General features: G+C 49.3%; 1 protein-coding gene across 1 annotated transcript in view; it reads right to left on the bottom strand.

The window, feature by feature from the left end:
- Positions 1-254: 254 nt before the first annotated feature.
- Positions 255-18,357, bottom strand: part of Cacng8 (calcium voltage-gated channel auxiliary subunit gamma 8) — a 34,204-nt gene continuing 16,101 nt past the window's right edge. Inside the window, exons 3-5 of the mRNA XM_041654660.1 lie at positions 12,042-12,125; positions 11,072-11,212; positions 255-8,308 (exon numbers count right to left, since the gene is read on the bottom strand). Coding sequence (XP_041510594.1) covers positions 7,548-8,308; positions 11,072-11,212; positions 12,042-12,125 — 986 coding nt within the window. The 3' untranslated portion in view covers positions 255-7,547. The remainder of the gene's footprint in view (positions 8,309-11,071; positions 11,213-12,041; positions 12,126-18,357) is intronic.

Here is an 18,357-nt window from a genome sequence, read left to right as displayed (position 1 = left end):
CTTGGGCCTGACCCTTGAGTCTGGACTGGGAATGGGAGGGTGACAGGAGTGCAAGGGGGACTCCAGGGTCTGAGGAAGAAGGGTAGGACCTGTATCTCTAGCAGAGTTGACTGAATTTGCTGAAGGTCTGGAAGAGGTCATCATGGCCAGAATCCTGGGTATTGATGGATATAGATCGGTTGCAGTGTTGAGGCCTCAGTCCCCCAGAAAAAAGAAAAGGCAGAGCTCAGGGAATGGGGCGGTTGGGACGCATCTTGAAGCAGAGAAGCTATCCTCATGGATTTATTAGACTGAGTGCCCCCAGGGGACCTTCCATGCAGTTTCAGCTCCCTCGGGGGCAGACACCTAGACGGGGACAGCCGTGTTGCATGGCAGCAGGGCCTGATTCTTCACCCCTCACTCCCTCTCAGCCCTTCTGTGTGCCACCCAGGCGGGACCCACCTTTTACCAACTCCTTCCTTTCCCAGGTGCCGTCCCCAGGTCCCTGGAACACCCATGCCACCTCTGATGGCCCTGCTCTGAACTGTATCATTGGAGGCGATTGTGGGTTTGACTGTCGCCTTAGACTGGCCCAACCTGTCACGGTCCTCTCAGGTATCCATCTCAAGGTCAGATACCCAGGAAGCCTGAGACACTTCAATGGGTAGTATGAATGGATGAAGTATGGGTGAATTAATGGCCTGGTGCAATGAGATGGCATACACACAGCTGCCTGTCCAGACGAGGAAAGATGTGACCCGCTCCTCTTCAGTGTCCACCAGAACACCTGTCTCTGTTCTACCTGGCCTAGCTCCCATTCCATGACAAGGTGGACACAGCTCTTAAACGACAGGGCCTGGCATCCCCAAGTCCCCAGAAGACATTCCTGAGTGCTGAGTGCATGTTCATTTCTGAATGAATGAAGGAGACTTCACTGGATCTCTCAGGGCTGGATGGCCTCCCAGCCCCACAATGTCAGCAGCAGGAGCTGGAAAGCAGACAGCACAGCCTCATTCGGGAAGTTCTCCCAAGTCTTTCTTCCCTGCCTGCTACTGAACTGGTCTCCACCCCCAACTACTCCTGGGCCGTGGGTCTACCCATCTTTCTGAGCCCATCTGCTGTAACAGCTCTAGAAATTTGGGGTGTGTTTTCTGTCTTTTTGTCTGTACATTTTACTTCTCTCTTCCCCCCTCATTTTTTGTTTGTTTGTTTATGTTTTTCAAGACAGGGTTTCACTGTTTCGCTGTCCTGCAACTCACTCTGTAGACCAAGCTGACCTCCAACTTACAAAGATCCGCCTGCCTATGCTTCTGAGTGCTGGGATTAAAGGTGTACTCTGCCGCCGCCTGGCCTCCTTCTCTATTTTTAAATTTTAAAAGATTATTACATTTATATTGGAGTGGTATAGGGGTATGAATGTTATGGGGGAGCAGAGAGCAACTTGCAGGGTTCAGTTCTTTCCTTCTAGCTTATGGGTCCAGGGCAAGGATTAAACTCAGGTGGTCAGACTGGTCAGCAAGTGTGCCCCCTGCTATGCCATCCCACTGAGCCTCTTTAAAATATTTTGTTATTGTTCTAAGAAAATGTCTCCATCAGAAGCTCAGGCAGGCTTTGAACTGCGTCATTCCCCTGCCTCAGCCTCTTTAGTGCTGGGATTATTGATGTGAACCACTACACCCAGCTCTGTATGGTTTGCATACCAAAATAATAATTGCTTGGGTTTCATTTTCCTCTTCTTCCCTCACGCCCCCATCCCCTTCAATGCTGGATCGAGGCTTTTATCTCTGAAATCAGACAAAAGCCACCTCTTATCGAGCTCGTCACCACTGTCCCCGTCACAAACCTTCTAGTCTTCCATATCTTTTTCCAGCTCTCAGCAGCACTGGGCACAGATGGCTGACTTCTTGCTTCATAAAACATTATGTACTTTCCACCCTTCTTTCCCTTCCATCTTGCGTGGTAGGGACTGAACCACACTCCCATCCCCTCACTGTGGTATTCTAGGCAGGGGCTCTACCACTGAACCACACTCCCATCCCCTCACTGGGGGATTCTAGGCAGGTGCTCTACCACTGAGCCCCATACCCCACCATCACTAACTTTGCCCTCTGTGAGGGTCTGCCTTTCTGCTTTTCCCCAGACCACTCTCTCTCTCTCTCTCTCATAGAGATGCCTTGGATGTTCCCAAGTTTCTAGAGCGGAGTCATAACTCTATCTAATTACTCCTCACAGTTATCCCATTCTCTGGCATTAAATGTCTCCTGGATCTTGACGTTACTAAGACTTGTATTTCCAGCCCTGACCTCTTCACCACTCTCATAACCAACTGGCTACCTGATACCCTGACTTGGATTTCCAGAGGCATCACCAACTGGGCACGTCCAAAAGATTGCTCCCACCTAAAATCTGTCCAGTGTACAACGGCTCAACTTCAACTCAGATTCCTTTCTTCTTTTAACCTTAGTTGCTTGACGGCCCCCGCCCCCTGACCTAGTTCACCACCCCTGTAGACAGAATCTGTAAAATTCCATGCCCCTAATGCTTACTTCCCCTTTTGACTTTTTTGTTGTTTCAGATACAGGCTCCCATGCAGCCCAAGCTGGTCTTGAGCTCTTGATGCCCCTGCCTCTATCTCCCAAACACTAGGTTTACAGGCCTGAGCCACCATGCCATGTATACAACAAGGAAAGTCTGCTGTATACTGAGAAGTTACCCTGCCAACTGAGCTACGTTCCCAGCCCCTCGGGTTTTGTTTGGAAGACAAAGAGAATCTCCTGAAGCCAAGGACAGCCCTGAACTCCTGATCTTCTCATTTCCACCTCCAGGCATGCACTACCCCCACCTAGTCCTCTTTTTGACTGTGAAATCATTCCCAGCCCAGTGACAGGATTCTGTTATTGTTTTGTTTAAACGAAACTATGACCCTGGCATGCCTGTGCTTAAAGCTCTCCAGGTGTTTCCCATCAAAGCTGGATCAGAATATGGATTTTTTTTTTTTTTTTTGTCCAGGGCTACAAGGACTCATCGGTCTTTTGTTCCCAATGCTTTGGAATTTGTGTGCAAGTTGCTCATCCTTGTTCACACTCCTCGTCTCAAACAATTTATCTTGAATGGCTCTGCCCTGACATAGGGTTACCGTATCCTCTGTAGCTTTTGTAGTCGATGGAGTCTCAATGTGCTGTTCACAATTGTTACTTCAACTTCTGGAGGGCACCAGCACACCCAGCGCTGGCTTTTCTTCCTTTTTTCTTTTTTATAAAGCATCTCCATGCATCCCAAGTTAGCTTCAAATTCCTCACGTGTCTAGAAATGACCTTGAACTTCTGATTCTCCTGCCTCCATCTTCCAACTGCTGGATTTACACCGTGCACGCACCACCGTGCAGTTTATGCAGTGTTGGGGTTTGAACTCAGCACCTGTGAATTCTAAACATGTTTGCTACCATCTGAGCCACACCCCCAGCCTCCTGCTCCGTTTTCCTGTATGAACCTTAGAGAGGTCACTTGGAGAGGTCACTTGGAGAGGTCCCAAAACAGCAGATCCTTGTCTACTTATCACTTGCTACAGTTTGAATATGAATTATCCCACGAGGGGTATTAAGAATTCAGTTACATCCTAATTAAAAAACATATTGTGAAAAAAAAAAGGAATTCAGTTACAGATTGTTAGGCTTTGGGGAAGTGATTGGATCCTGAAGGCTCAATCAATGGGTTAACCCCTTCATCAGTTCATATGGTGGCTTTACCCGAAGGTAGTAGTGAAAGTAGAGGGTGGGATGAACTGAAGGAAGTTACGTGGTCGGCCTTGGGAGGCTATCGGTCCCAAACCATTCTTCTCTCTGCTGCCTGTCTACCATGATGTAAGGTCTCTTCAGATAATCTAAGACAGATAGCTGCCCCCCTTCCAGGGATTGACTCTAACTCTTCACATATGATAGGCTCTATCAGTGAGTCACATCTCCAACTCCTCACTGGGGGATTCTAGGCAGGGGCTCAACCACTGAACTGTATCATCAGCCCTCTCTTTCCTATTTGTTTGGAAACAATCTCACCAAGCCAGTCTTGAACTCAGTAAGTTAAGCAAGTGATCCTCCTTCCTCAGTTTCCTGTGGTCTCTACCACCAGGGCTAGCATACAAAGTATTTCTCTTTTTCTAATTTTATGTGGATTTGTGCACATGTCCCGTGTGCATGCGAGAGAGAGGGGAGAGACTGTGCACACACTTGTATGCACACACTTGTATGAGGAGGTGTAGCCATGGAAATCAGAAGGAGGTGTTAGATTCCCCGAGTCTTGAGTTATCTTCACTTGATATGGGTGCTGGGGTCTGAACTCAAGTCCTCTGATAGAGCTGTAAGCATCTTTTTTCTTTTTGGTTTTTGAGACAGAGTTTCTCTGTAGCTTTGCTGTAAGCATTCATAACCACGGATCCACCTCTCCAGTCCAGTATTTCTCTAATATTAAAATAAAAGCCACGCAGCGTATGGTAGCACACCTTTAATCCCCGTACTCAGGAGGTAGAGGCAGGCGTCTGTGGGTTCCAGGCCAGTCTGTCCTATATAGTGATACCCTGTTCAAATAAAATCAATTTCTTAAAAGACAAGGAACTGCCCATTCCTCGTGCCTCACGAACTTCTTACCTGTCTTGCCTCTGTGAGGTTTTGGTTTTCTGTTCCTGTTTTGTGTCTTTGCAACTTCTTATCTTTGATTGCCAAGCTTTTACCAGTCATTCCCATTCCTCCCCTCTCAGGATGACCTTGTCTTTGCCTTCTGTCTTGATCTCTTCTGCCCTCCATCCCTCTTACCCACCCTTATTTCACTTTTTCCTGCCCACTCCCTACCCCCCTTTTGCTCTAGGCTTGACCTTTGGACTACAGATCCCATCATGCCCCAGAACAGTTATGTCCTCCACATTTGTCTCCACATCTGTCTCTTTCACCTCACCTCTCTCTACACTAGTCTCTCACCCTCCCTACACTAGCCCTCTCCCCAATCCCTGCTCCTAGTGCCACTAAATTTATATTCCTCTCTCCATTCCCTAGCATCTCTTCTTGAACTGCCCTCGCAGATCTGCGCCCAGGACCCTGACTCAGCCTCCCCATCTTCTAATTCCATCTGAGCCCCAGAGGCAAAATTCTCTCCCTTATTTAAAAACCATGTTCAACACAGGCTGGTCTAAGTCTCACTATATAGCTGAGGATGCCTTAACTTCTGATCCTCCAGGTTATACCTCCCAAATGCAGGGATTACTAGCACAGTTTTACCACACCTAGTTTATATGATGCTGAGGATGGAGCCCAGGACCTTGTGAATGTTCAGCAAATACTCTCCCAGTTCAGTTACATTCCCAGCTCTTTGCATTTTCTGGAGTCAGCTTCTTAGCCTGGAGCAACCTCAGATTTACAGTCCTCCTGCCTCCGTCTCACCAGTACTAAGATGACAGGTATGTGCCACTCATGAAGCCCTCCCTGCCCCCAAGCACAAATGTCATACCCGGTCCCTATGCTTTCCTTCCTCAGTCTACCGCTCCCCTTCTCCCACACTGAGTACAGGGCTGATGCGCAGACCTCGGGGATTATTTACTGAGCAAATGAAACCAGCAAGAACCACTCTCTGCCTGCTGAGTGACTGCCAGGCCCCCTCAGCCTGGAACTCTGGAGCTCGGGTGCGGGTTGTAGATCCCCCACTACTGCCTGCAGTTGGACTGCAGCATGCTTGAGTCACTGACCTTCTCCCGCCCTCACCACCCACACATTGTGCTGTTTTGCTTCCCCGGGTTCTCACCCAAGTTGCCTCCACCTCCATCAGCACACAGCAGACACCTGCTGGTCCTTTAAGTCCAGACATCACATACTCTAGGATGCTCCATTCCCCCTGCACGTATTTGACAGTGGGTCACTCTGTCCTGTGTTCTCAGGTGACCATTGTGACCCTAATGTGACACCCACTGCCCTGTCTGTATCGCACATTTTTTGACACTGAAACCAGAGCAGCGATCTGTCACCTCCCAAATCCAAACTTACACAACACAGAATGCTAATAGTTAGTAAGTAGGACAGTGACTGAATGAATGAATGAATGGATGGATGGGTGGATGGAAAATGGCCCCAACCTTCTGAGTCTCCTCAACACCAGACACCACTTCTGAGATCCAGCATTTGTGGCAGAGTATTCTGTCTCCCACAAGGGGCCTCTGCCTCTTAACTCTTACCTCCGAGTTCCTGTCTTTATGCCCTATTCCTGCTCAAAGCCACTTCGTGGCCCTTTTGATAACTCATAATACGTCACATAGGAGCCCTGGACCAGTTTGTCTCCAGGCCCTTTACTCAACCATGGCTAGGCTCACTAGACTTCCGGTACACCCTGGAAGCTGCTTCGTCCCAGGGCCTTGGTATGTTAAATTTTCTGCCTGGGTTACTTCACCTCAGGTCTGACTAGCTAGCACCATTCTTTGTTAGTATAGTTGGCTGTGCTCTCCACCTCCCCCACCCCCGTGCCCCATCTGAGTTAATCACCCTACTTGGAGCACTCTGCAGCATGTCATATTCACCCTCACCCCACCCCATCCCCGGTGTGCCTTTTTTAAAGCACAAAAGCCTCGCAGTCCAGGCTGGCCTCAGTCTCAGCACACAGCCCAGGATGACCTTGCACACCTTCCGTTTCCCAAGGGTTGCAGTTACAGGAGCGCACCACTACACCTAGTTTATGCAGTACTGGAGATGTAACCCACGGCTTGCATTAGGAAAACACAGCCCCAAGGGGCCTCTACATTTCTAAGTGTCATTTACTGGGTAGGTACATGATTCTGTGATTAATGACCGTCTCGTGTACAAGATGCACACTCTCTGAGGAACGCCAGGGACCCTATTTTACCTCGTGCACAATGCCTAGCGGTTATGCAAACACACATAGAATTTCCAGAAATGGATGAATGGATGCGCCTGCGTTTATGTCCCTTCCTCCTTAGCACCGCCTTCTGTACCCATTACCTGGTACACAGTAGGTGCTTAATAAGCCCTTGTCAAAAGATGAATGAAAAAGTGAGCTAAATGTCAGCGCACCCCTCCCTTGGCCTTTGCCTTCTGCGGGCCTGTATCTTTATACAGAACATGTGTATATATAGTTGTAGTTGTAACTCTATATTCATGTCTTATGAGCCCCTCTCCAGGAGTTGGGCTGGGCTGGGCTGGGAGTCCCTCCCTTCCCTCCCCCCGCCCCGCCCCCACATGCACACAGCAAAACATTTAAAAAGAAAACATCTCAAAACTGCAAAAAACACCACGGCCCTCCCACCTCCCTTAAAATTGCCCCCACACAAAAATAAAACACAGCGCTCCCACGCCTGAGCCCCTTTTCCTGTCCCGTCCCCCTCCCCAAGGGTCCCTGCATCAGAGCGTGACGGGGGTAGGGGGTGTGGAGGGGCGCGGGGAGGGGCTGGAAGGTCCAGCGGTGTCCAGCGCGCTCTCGGGGATAAAGCTGGGGGGCACCCCGATCCGGCGGCCTCGTTGCACGCGCGCCCGCGCACGCGCCCCGGACGCGCCCCCCGGCTCCCCGCGAAGGCGAGCACCACTACACGGGCGTGGTTTTCCTGTTGAGCGTGTTGGTGTTGGACGCGGCAGCCTCTTTGGACAGGGTCCCGGGCGCGGGTGCTGCAGGAGCGGGCGGCGCGGGCGCGGGCGCAGCGGGCGGTCCGGTGACCGTGACCGTGACGCCGGACGCCGCCTCCTTGGGGAAGGCGTTGTGCAGCGTGAGGAAGCCCGCTGTGCTCCCGCGGTCCCGCTCGGCGCCCGCCCCGCCTCCCCCCGTGCCTCCGGCCGCCCCGCCGTAAGCGCCCACGCCGCCGCCGCCGCTGCCGGCCCCGGCGCCCGCCAGCCCCGCAGCCACGCTGCCCTTAGACGGGTCGCGACTGAGCGTGTACATGGAGATGTCCGTGGAGGCGAAGCCCGGACCCCCGGGGCCGCCGGGAGATGCGTCCCGCGACGGCGATGCCTCGCTGGAGCCTCGGGAGCTGGAGCGGGAGCGGCGGCGGTAGCGGAAGCGGTAACTGGGCAGACGGAGGATGGCCGAGGGGCCGCTCCCGCCACTGCCGCCCGCGCCGCCGCCGGCCTTGAGCAGGTCCGAGCGAGATTGGCAGTGCGCCTCGCGGCTGCGCTCGATGTAGATGTTGACGGCCAGCACGCCGATCACCTCGGCTAGGATGAAGGACAGCCCGCCGAAGTAGAAGGACCAGCCGTACGAGTAGTGGTTTTTCTTCTCCTCGTCCCTCTTGGGGCCCGGCTCGCCCGCGTTGGCTGATATGTACACGATCACCCCGATGATGTTGCTCAGGCCTGGATGGAGACGGTCATGTGGGAGCCTAGAGGACCCGCAGCCCTCTGGCCGACTTAATCCCCTGTGGTCTAAACCGGAGCCTCCACTAGGCTAGGCTCCACCCCAGGAATATGAACCCTGAGACCCACTGAGCTAAAAACTACTCCAGGAGTCTAGGCCCGGCTGCAACTGGTTAAACTCCACTCTTGGTTAAACACTTATGTCCTGCCCACCTGGTCTAAGCTACACTTCACTGGCCTAAACCCACTCAGGAGTCTAAACCCACCACACTGGTCTAAGCTTTACACCCAAGAGTCTAAGATTCACCTCTATCGGACTGAATTCCACCCAGCAGTCTTAAGCCCTGAGCCCACTAAGCTAAATTCCACCCGTGTTCCCACTGGACTAAACTCTACTCCAGCAGTCTTAGCCCTGCTCGCTAAACTACACCCAAGCACTTAACTCCCACCATTACTGGGCTAAATTCCACCCTAAGAGCCTAAGGCCCACTGCCATCGGTATGAATTTCACCCCCAAGTAGTTTAAGTATCACTCAAAAGGGCTAACACCTCCTCAAGAATCTAAACCCACCAGAGGAATGCAAGTTCTGTTCCCATTGGCCTAAACCATCTTCCGGAATCTAAGCCCCATCCTCATTGGTCTAAACCCCCACTTCAGAAATCTATAAGCCTCTCCCCCACTGGCCTGAAATACTTTCCTTGGGGATCTGGCCTCTGCCCTCTGAGTTAGCGCCATCCCCCGCACCCCCCAATCTTGGTCCCATTCCTACTTGGCCCTGGCCCCTTCTCCGGTCATCAGTTCCATATGCCTTACCTATATGGGTCTAAATTGCACCCCTATGTGGTCAAGGCCTTGCCCCCAGGAGGATTCAGACCTTACCTTGGAGAGTCCTAACAATGGCTGAGAATGGCCCATCCCTGTCCTAATGATCTTGATTCCTCCCACGGTTTAGGTTAATCACCCCCAGGTAGTTCAGGTTTGGCCCCTTCTTATCTAGCCTCCATGGATTTAAATACACACACACACACACATCTAGGCCCAACACTGAATGGTCTCAAATCTACCCTTGGTGAGGTAGTCCCAGACGCGGTTTGCAGCTCCTGTCCAAAGTATAAACCCGGATTTTTCCCCAGTTCCCGCCTTCTGTTCCTTTTTTGTTGCTAATGGCATAATTCCACTTTAAATCTCTAAAATCTGTCCACTGATGGCCTAACCCTCCCTGCACTCTAGAGTACTGGCCTTACCAGCCATAACTGCACCCTAATTATAATAAATCTTCCTACTCCAGGTCCAACCTCCAGTTTTCTAAACCCCAAGCCCTGTAGGTGTAGGTCAGTATTTCCACCTTGCCACACACCTCTCTCACACCTAACCAGACCCTCCCTGTGCAGGTCTAGACCACTGCTCTCCACAACACATACCAGCCTACTTAAATGTCTTAAACTCCCTTCTAGGTGCAAGCCCCACCTTCATTAATCTAATCTCCGTGTGTGTGTGTGTGTGTGTGTGTGTGTGTGTGTGTCTGTGTCTGGGGGGTATCTATACCCTGTTACCCATTCTAAACCATCCTGGGGAATCAATCTAAAGCAAGCCCCGTGTTCATTAATCTAATCTTTACGCTGTGTGTGTGTCTGTCTGGGGGCGGGTATCTATACCCTGTTACCCATTGGCCTAAACCATCCGGGGGAATCTAAAGCAAGCCCCATGTTCATTACCCTAAACTCCATTCCTGTGCAGAAGGGGCCTTTTCTCCATTCTACTCTACTTTCCAGTCCTAATCGTACTAAGGAGCAGGTCTGAACTCCTTAAGGCTCATTATCCTGGCATCTGCTACCCTAGGCCAGTTTTATTTGGGGTTGGGAGTCTTTATTTTGAGATTTCTCACAAAGCCTAGGCAGTCCTCAAACTCGTCATGATCCCCCTGGACTGCAGGCAGGCATCACATCTAGGGGGGGGGGGGGGGTTAAACGTGGCTGGGATGGGACCCGGGCCTTTTTACATCCTATTGCCCAGTCACATGTACAATCCAAGGCCCTAGCTCATGTGGTAACCAACTTCACATCCTGGCCTCCGTCTAGCTTCCTGCATAACCTATCTCCTTTTGAATTTTCCAGTAAATAGCCTTTTTACTCAAACAGGCAAAGCCTGGTCTTCGCACCTTCAGTTTCATTTTCCTGGGCCTAGAGCAGTGGTTCTCCATCTTCCTAATGCTGTGACCCACCCCCAGGCAAAACAATTATTTTTGTTGCTACCTCATAACTGTAATTTTGCTACTGTTATGGATCGTAATGTAATTATCTATATGCAGTATATCTGATATACCACCTCCTGGGAAAGCATTGTCTAACCTCTCAAAGGGGTTGCGACCCACTGAGAAACACTGGCCTAGAGGGTTTTTCTTAGAACCAGCCCCTTTAAGGATTCACTCAGGTCAATTTCTTCCTCTTCAGCCCCAGTTCCACCTCCCTATCGTTAGACTCCTGGTGTTTCAGGTCCCCTCCTCCATCCCAGACGCCTCCTTCAGTTCTCTAGGACTGCTAGGGAAACTCCGCCCCTTGCCTCCCACTTTACTCACAGACACCAGTCTGTGCAGGCACAAACTAAACCTAAACCTACCTTACCCAGCATGAAAGGAGCCTAGGAAAACTCCAGTCCCCAGGGGGCGCTTAGGGCAGGCTGGATTTGCAGTCGTCTGCGCCCATGCACACGCAGACACCCACGCGTCCGTGGGTGGCCCGCCTCCCCTTCTCTCTGCCTCTCACCTGCTGCCACGAACAGGATCCCCGCGCCCAGAATGATGTTCCTTTTGGATTTGTAGACGCGGGAGGCAGCTACGCACACGCCCCCGAGCAGCAGCAGGATGGCGCTCAAGATTGGGAAGATGCTGGAGGCCCGGACCACTCCTGAGGGAAGGAAAGAAAAGAGAAGGAACGAGAGGAGAGCGCGTGGGCTGTCAGGCGGGCCACTGAGCCCCAGGCCCACCGCACCTCCTGCCTGCTTCCCTCTTTACTTAGCTAAATTTAGTTCGCCAATTCTGCTTCTCTGGTTCTTTTCTTTTTCATCTCATTTTCCCTCCTGATTTTAAAGTTTCTTTGTTTTTCCACCCCACCTCCCCTCCTTTTTCTCTGCACCTTTATCACGTTTCTCTCTCCCACTGCTTTTCTTTCTCCTTGTCTTCATCCCTCTCTTGTTCGTATCTCCATATATCATCCCTCGCTCCCTTTCTGAGTGTACATCCTATGCTTCTTTATCTCTTTTTTTTTTCTTTCTACCTTTCCACTGGTGCTTTCCCTCTCGTTCCTAAAACCCTGGACAGTCAGATTCTGTTATTTCTGAGCCTGTTTAAAGCAGCCAATCATCATAAAGACTGCCACGATCTCAGGATAACAGCCCAATCGCAGTACATGCTCCCCCAGGGGAGTAGTCAGTCCAGGCGGCAGATTGCAGGCCCAGCTCAGCAGCCAATCTACAACCTTTTACTATACAAAGTTGCCCGGCCATAGACATCCAACCGACCAATCATCACCCAGGATTCCCCGCTGGGCCTGCCCCTCTGGCCCGGGAGCTGAGGGGCTGGACCTGGATTGCCTGGGAAGGGAAACTAATCTAGGAGTGAGGTTCAAGCTCCTCCCAATGACCCGTCCCCTGACCGCCCATCTCCTTCCAAGAACTCACATTGTCCTTCCTTATCCCACCCGGATCCTCGACCCCACCTCCACCCCGCCCACGTACGGAGCAGGTACTCCGCGCTGTCATGGTCGTAATCCGTGTCCTCCGGAAAGTGGTTGATCTTCACGCAGACACCTCTTTTCAACCCTGGAGAGGGGATGGGGATGGTGGGGTTGTCAGACTTAGGGACTGTCAACCCCTGTGTTCTGAGAAGACCCTCCCCTACTCAGACGCACACCCCCAGCCCCCAATTTCTATTCCCGCTCTCTCTGGGTTGACTAAGAGGTTGGAATCCTAGTCCACAACTGGTGTCGGGGCAAACTTTGCACCCCTCACACCTGTTTCCCACCTGTATTAAGAATGATTTTTAAAGGAAGAGAAGGGGGCGGGGCAGGTGTGGTGGACAAGCCTGGAATCCCAGCACACGCCAGAAGTAGAAGCAGGAGGACAGGAGCTTCGTGGTCACGCCTGGCTACGCAGAATTCGGAGGCCAACCTGGCAGAGCTCCTGCCAGAGAGGGGAGGGAGGAGAAAGAAGAGAAGACAGGAGGAAAGGGAAGGGAGAAAGACAACACCTCAGAGGCTGACATCCTTCCAAGTATCCACTACTAGAGACCTTTGCTCTCAATTTATGTGGCTTCCCATTTTCCAAGAAGTCAGTGTTGTAGCCATGTCAAGGCACCTTTGTACCCTAAGCTTGTTGAAAAGGCTGAAAATGCATGGAAAAACCAGGACTCCGAAAACACTACATGCAGTTCCTGAGAACCAAGAGATCATCCTGCAGCTTTATCCCATCCTCTCTCTGACCCTCACCCTCCCACCCACTAGAACCTATCTATTTCAATCTGTGGGAGCAGGTTGTTTTATTGCCTGTGATACATAGCCTGAGAACACAAATTGTATTGCATAAAATACATTCATTCTTAAACCCAAGCTCCCTCCAACTTGCTGGTCTTTGCAGATGTAATAATTACTCGGCAGATACAGTTTAGGAGTTCACACATGCACACACGTGCGCACACACAAGGTGGACCCTCCAGGGCTAACAGTTCCCTAGGCCGTCCCTTGTAGTGCATGCATCAGGTAGACTTTTTGATATTCTTTATCTTCTGCAAGCTGGGAGTTCCTAAAGGTGGGGGAGGGGCAACTAAAATTTGACTTCTTGTATTCCTACCATTGCAAGGCATAGAGCCTGGCTCCCAGGATGCCTCAAGGAAGAGATGGATGGATGGATGGATGGATGGACGGAATAATGAATGACTATAAAGACAGCAGAAAGAGGTTGGAACAAGTGAGGCAAAGGAACGCAGGGGAAGAAATGGGAATAGAGGGGGAAATGGAGGGATCGAGTCTGAGGCAGTGAGTAATGCTGTGAAGAGCCAATGGTTAGGTGCTTCCTGTGCCGGACAAGTCACTTGATGTGCACCAAAAGAGAGCTTTAGGGGCTGAAGAGGGGGCTCGGTGGGTAAAAGCACTTACTGGGCAAGCATGAGTACTTGCGTTCAAATCTCCAGCACCGCTTTAAAAAAACAGATATGGTTGCATGTGTCTATTGCTTCGGTGCTGGGGCAAGGGGTCAGATACAGGAAAATTGCTGGGATTTGCTGCCTGCTGATCTAGCTTCACGTTCAGTGAGAGATCTCGTATGAAGGAAGTAAGGCAGAAAGCAGATGCAGAAGGACATCTGATGTCCTCTTCTGGCTTCTGCATGCACATGTGCGCGCACACACAAGCACACACACACACACACTGCACATGCATACACCACACACACAAGCATAGGAGCTTGCAAGGTCGGCAACCTGAGTTTGATCCCTGAGAACCACATCACAAATAGAGAGGACATGTCTGTGCCCCCCACTAATTAATTTAATTAATTATAATTGAAAATAAAGAGACCAAATGTTTGATGCTAAGAATCCCACTTTGGGTGCTGGAGAGATATTAGAGAGGTTAAGAGCACTTGCTGCTCTTCCAGAGATCCTAAGTTCAATTCCCAGCATTCACATGGTAGGCAGAACACTGTATACATACATACATACACAAATAAATACATAAATAACTTTTTTTAAAGAGAGAGAGAGACAGAGAGAGCACTTGCTTCTCTTGCAGATGACCAAGGTTGAGTTACCAAAATTCTCATTCAGGTGTGTATTTAGGCACACCTGGCCCACCCCTTGGAGACTTGACAGAGTACTTCTCCCTTGTGTGCATGCTCAGGATGCAGGCAGTAGCCCCTTCCTTTAAAAGGTGGAATTCGGCCTGTTTTCACTCTCTTCCCTTTTCTCCAGGCCATATCAGTCTCTTTCTCTCTTTGTCTCTCTGTCTCTGTCTCTCTCTCTCTCTCTCTCTCTCTCCCTCTCTCTGTCTCTCTGTCTCTCTCTCTCTCTCTGCCTGAATGCTAACACACATTCCATCTAAAATCTTCCCTAACTTCAGTCCTGGGAGATCCAATGCCCTTTTCTGATTTCTATGAACAACAGGCATGCACACAGTGCACATATATACAGCAAGGCAGAGCATGCATATACAGAATAATCAATCTTTTCTAAATCCTACTGTTTCCTGTTAGACTAGACCACCTTTATTCTGTCACCTTGTTAACATCTGTACTTACTCTTTCTATGCCTTCACATATCAAGATTCAAAGAATCAGACCTAATTCATTGTGCTGATGTGAAAATAGGATCCAGATAAACATAACTGAATGTTCTGTTGATCCGTTGTAACCTGTGCTGGTCAGTTTCGTGTCAATTTGGCACAAACTAAAGTCATTTAGGAAGAGGGAAATTTAATTGAGAAAATATTCCCACCAGATTTGCCTGTGGGAAAGCCTGTGGTGCGTTTTCTTGACTAATGATTGGTGTGAGAAAGCCTAGATCACCATAATTGGTGCCACCTCTAGGCTGGTTGTCCTGGGTGCTATAAGAAAACAGGCTGACCGGGCAGTGATGGCTCACACCTTTAATCCCAGCACTTAGGAGGCAGAGACAAGTGGATCTCTGTGAGATCAAGGCCAGCCTGCTCTACAGAGTGAGTTCCAGGGCAGCCAAAGCTACACAGAGAAATCTTGTCTTGAAAACCAATAAACCAAAAAAGAAGAAAGAGAGAGGAGGGGGAGGGAGGGAGGGAAGGAGGGAGGGAGGGAGGGAGGGAGGGAGGGAGGGAGGAAGGAAGGAAGGGAGGGAGGAAGGAAGGAAGGAAAAGAAAATAGAAAACAGGCTGAGCAAGATCTGAGGAGCAAGCCAATAAGTACCACTCTTCCATGATCTCTGTTTCAGTTCCTGCCTCCAGGTTCCTGCCTTGAGTTCCTGCCCTGACTTCCCTTCATGATGGCCTGTAAACTGTAAGATGAAATTAACTTTTTTCTCTCCATGTTGCTTTTGGTCATGATGTTTTATCACAGCAATAGGAACCATAGATAGTACCCATTGTTCAGATGAGGAACATAAAGCAGAGAAAGGCTCAGCAGTTCAGCACTGATGGTTAAAGGAAACAGAACTCACACCAAAGTGTTCACACATGCACCATTGGAGTGCCAGCATCGGCCTGTCCATCAATGCGATTCCAGAATCTCAAACACTGTCTCACCCATAGTAAATGCTTAATAAATACTTGTGATAAGGGCTGGGTATATAGTCCCAAATGGTAGAGTGCTTGCCTGATACACACAAAGCCAGAGGTTCTACCCCTAGAACAGCGTAAAATGGAGGCTGTGATGTATGCCTGTATTCCTAGCACCAGAACAGAGAAAGGCAGGAAACTCAGAAGTTCAACGTTGTCCTTAGTCCCATAGCAAGTCAGAGATTGGCCTGTGCTACAACACAGAAAAAGAGAAGAAAAGGGAAAAAAATGCTTGTAATGAAAGAATGAGTAAATGGCCAAGATGCAAATAAAATGGTGTTGGGGAGCCAGCAAGTAGGCTTGATGGATAAGGAGCTTGTTGCCGTCTTGATGATCTGAGTTCCATCCCCAACATTCACATGGTGGAAGGGGGGAATCAACTCTCCAAAGTTATCCCCTAAACTCCAGATGTTCATTATGGTGCACATTCTCAAAAATGAGCACACATGCACATGTGAGCACACACACAGAGAGAGAGAGAGAGAGAGAGAGAGAGAGAGAGAGAGAGAGACTAAATAAATAAATATATGTAATTCAAAAAATTTAAAAGATGTCAGAGACCAGAAAGACAGCTCAGCAGTTAGAGCATGTCCTATTTTTGCAGAGAACCTGAGTTCTGTCACCTAGCACCCACATCTAGTAGCTCACAACCACCTGTAACTCCAGTTCCAGGGGAATCGCCCTCTTCTGCACTACACTCACATGCATATACACAGACACACAAAAGTTTAAAAATACATATTCAAAGCTGTGTGTGGTAGTGGTGGTGTACCTTTAATCCTTTAGGAGGCAGAGGCAGTCAGACATCTGTGAGTTCAAGGCCAGCCTGGTCTACAGAGAGAGTTCCAGGACAGCCAGGATGGTTATGCAGAGAAATTCTGTCTCAATAAATAAAAACAAGCAAACAAATAAAAGCCCCATATCCTTAGGGAAACACAGTGACAACTATAATGAGATAGTTTCTTCTTTTTTTGGTTTGGTTTGGCTTGGCTTGATGAAGAAGGGTCTCACTGTGTAGCAAGGCTGGCCTTAAACTCATCATCTTCTCCCCTCAGCCTCCCGAATGCTGAGATGGTAAGTGTGCAGTACCATGCTCAGCCCAAGACGCCATCTTGTATCCACTGGGACTACAGAGGGCAGAAAGTCAGATAAGTATTGACAAAATGTGGAGAAACGGGAAAATCGTGTGCACCACTGGCAGGAACAAAGGGCAATACAGCCACTGGGGGACATAGTATGGTGTGGAGGGTCCTCAAAAAGTTAAGGACAGGTGACCTGGAGAGAACCCTCAGTGGTTAAGAGCACAGTGACCTGAGTTCAGTTCCCAGCTCCAACATGGCAGTTCACGACCGCCTCTAACTCTAGTTCCAGTGGATCTGATGCCCTCTTCTGAATGCTGAGAGCACAAGGCAGGTGTGTGGTACACAATCATTCATGCCAACAAAACGCCCATGGACATAAAATGAAATAAATAAACCTATTTTTTTAAGTTAAAAATCATAAAGTTACATGACCCAGCAACTCTACTTCTGGACTTCAACCTGAAGGAATTGCAAACAGCAATGTGAAGAATTAACGCACTCATGTTCTTAGCAACATTGAAGGTAGCCAAAAAGCGGGAACGAAAAACCTGGTGGCTTGTAATCCCAGCACCTCTGCGGTGGATGCAGGAGGATCAGGAGTTCAAGGCCAGTCTCAGCTACACTGTACCTTGTTAAAAAGTGAGAAGAATCCAAGTTCTCTTTTAAGGTGAATGCACAAGACAAAGCAATGTAATGTATACAATGGAGTACTATTGAACCCTTTAAAAGGAATTATACTGATGATGTAGCTTAGTGCCTAGAGTGTTGGCCCAACACACCAGAGGACCTGAGTTTGATTCCCCAGAACCTCCTAAAACAGGATGATGACACATAAGTCTCTCATAAGCAGGAGCATCATGAGTTCAAGTTCATCTCAGTCAGCTCCTGACTTACCTGGGCTACCCAAGACTGTCTTCAAAACCACTACAAGCCAGGCATGGTGGCAAATGTCTTCCTAGTACTCAGAGGGCAGAAACAGGTGGATCTCTATAAATTTGAGGCCATCCTGATCTACATGTGAGTTCCAGGACAGCCAGGGCTATGTAGAGAGACCCTGTGTCAAAAAACAAAACAAAGGAAAAACCTCAATCACGCAACAACAACAAAAATCAAAACAATCACCGCAACAGTAAATATCGATCTAAAAGTAGAATTGTGACATGACTGAAACTGTCACTGAAATTTGACGTCATGATGCTATGTGAAATAAGCCAGGCACATGGAAAAAACATGTATGATTTGGCTGTTAAGATGGCTCAGAGAGCCAGTCACCAAGCCTTAGGATCTGAGTTTAATCCCTGGGACCCATATGGTAGAAGGAGAAAAACGACTCCCAAAAGTTGTCCTCCTGCTTCTTCCTCCTGCATTGGTACAGGCATACTCACCCACCCACATATATACACACATACATGGACACTAAGAATAAATTTAAAGCCAGGCAGTGGTGGCGCACGCCTTTAATCCCAGCACTTGGGAGGCAGAGGATCTCTGAGTTCGAGGCCAGCCTAGTCTACAGAATGAGTTCCAGGTTATCCAGGACTATACAGAGAAACTTTGCCTCAATACACCAAAAATAAGGAAAAAAATAATAAATTTAAAATGTAATTAAAAAAAAACCTTACAAGTGGCACCTGGAGAAATCAAACTCACAAATACAGAAAGCAGAATAGTGGT

The sequence above is a fragment of the Microtus oregoni genome, unplaced genomic scaffold, assembly GCF_018167655.1.
Source record: "Microtus oregoni isolate MIOR12 unplaced genomic scaffold, Mior012 000006F_ref0000085, whole genome shotgun sequence".
Taxonomy (NCBI): Eukaryota; Metazoa; Chordata; class Mammalia; order Rodentia; family Cricetidae; genus Microtus; species Microtus oregoni.
The sequence above is the reverse complement of the archived record's forward strand: the minus strand, read 5'-3'. Positions and strand labels throughout refer to the sequence as shown.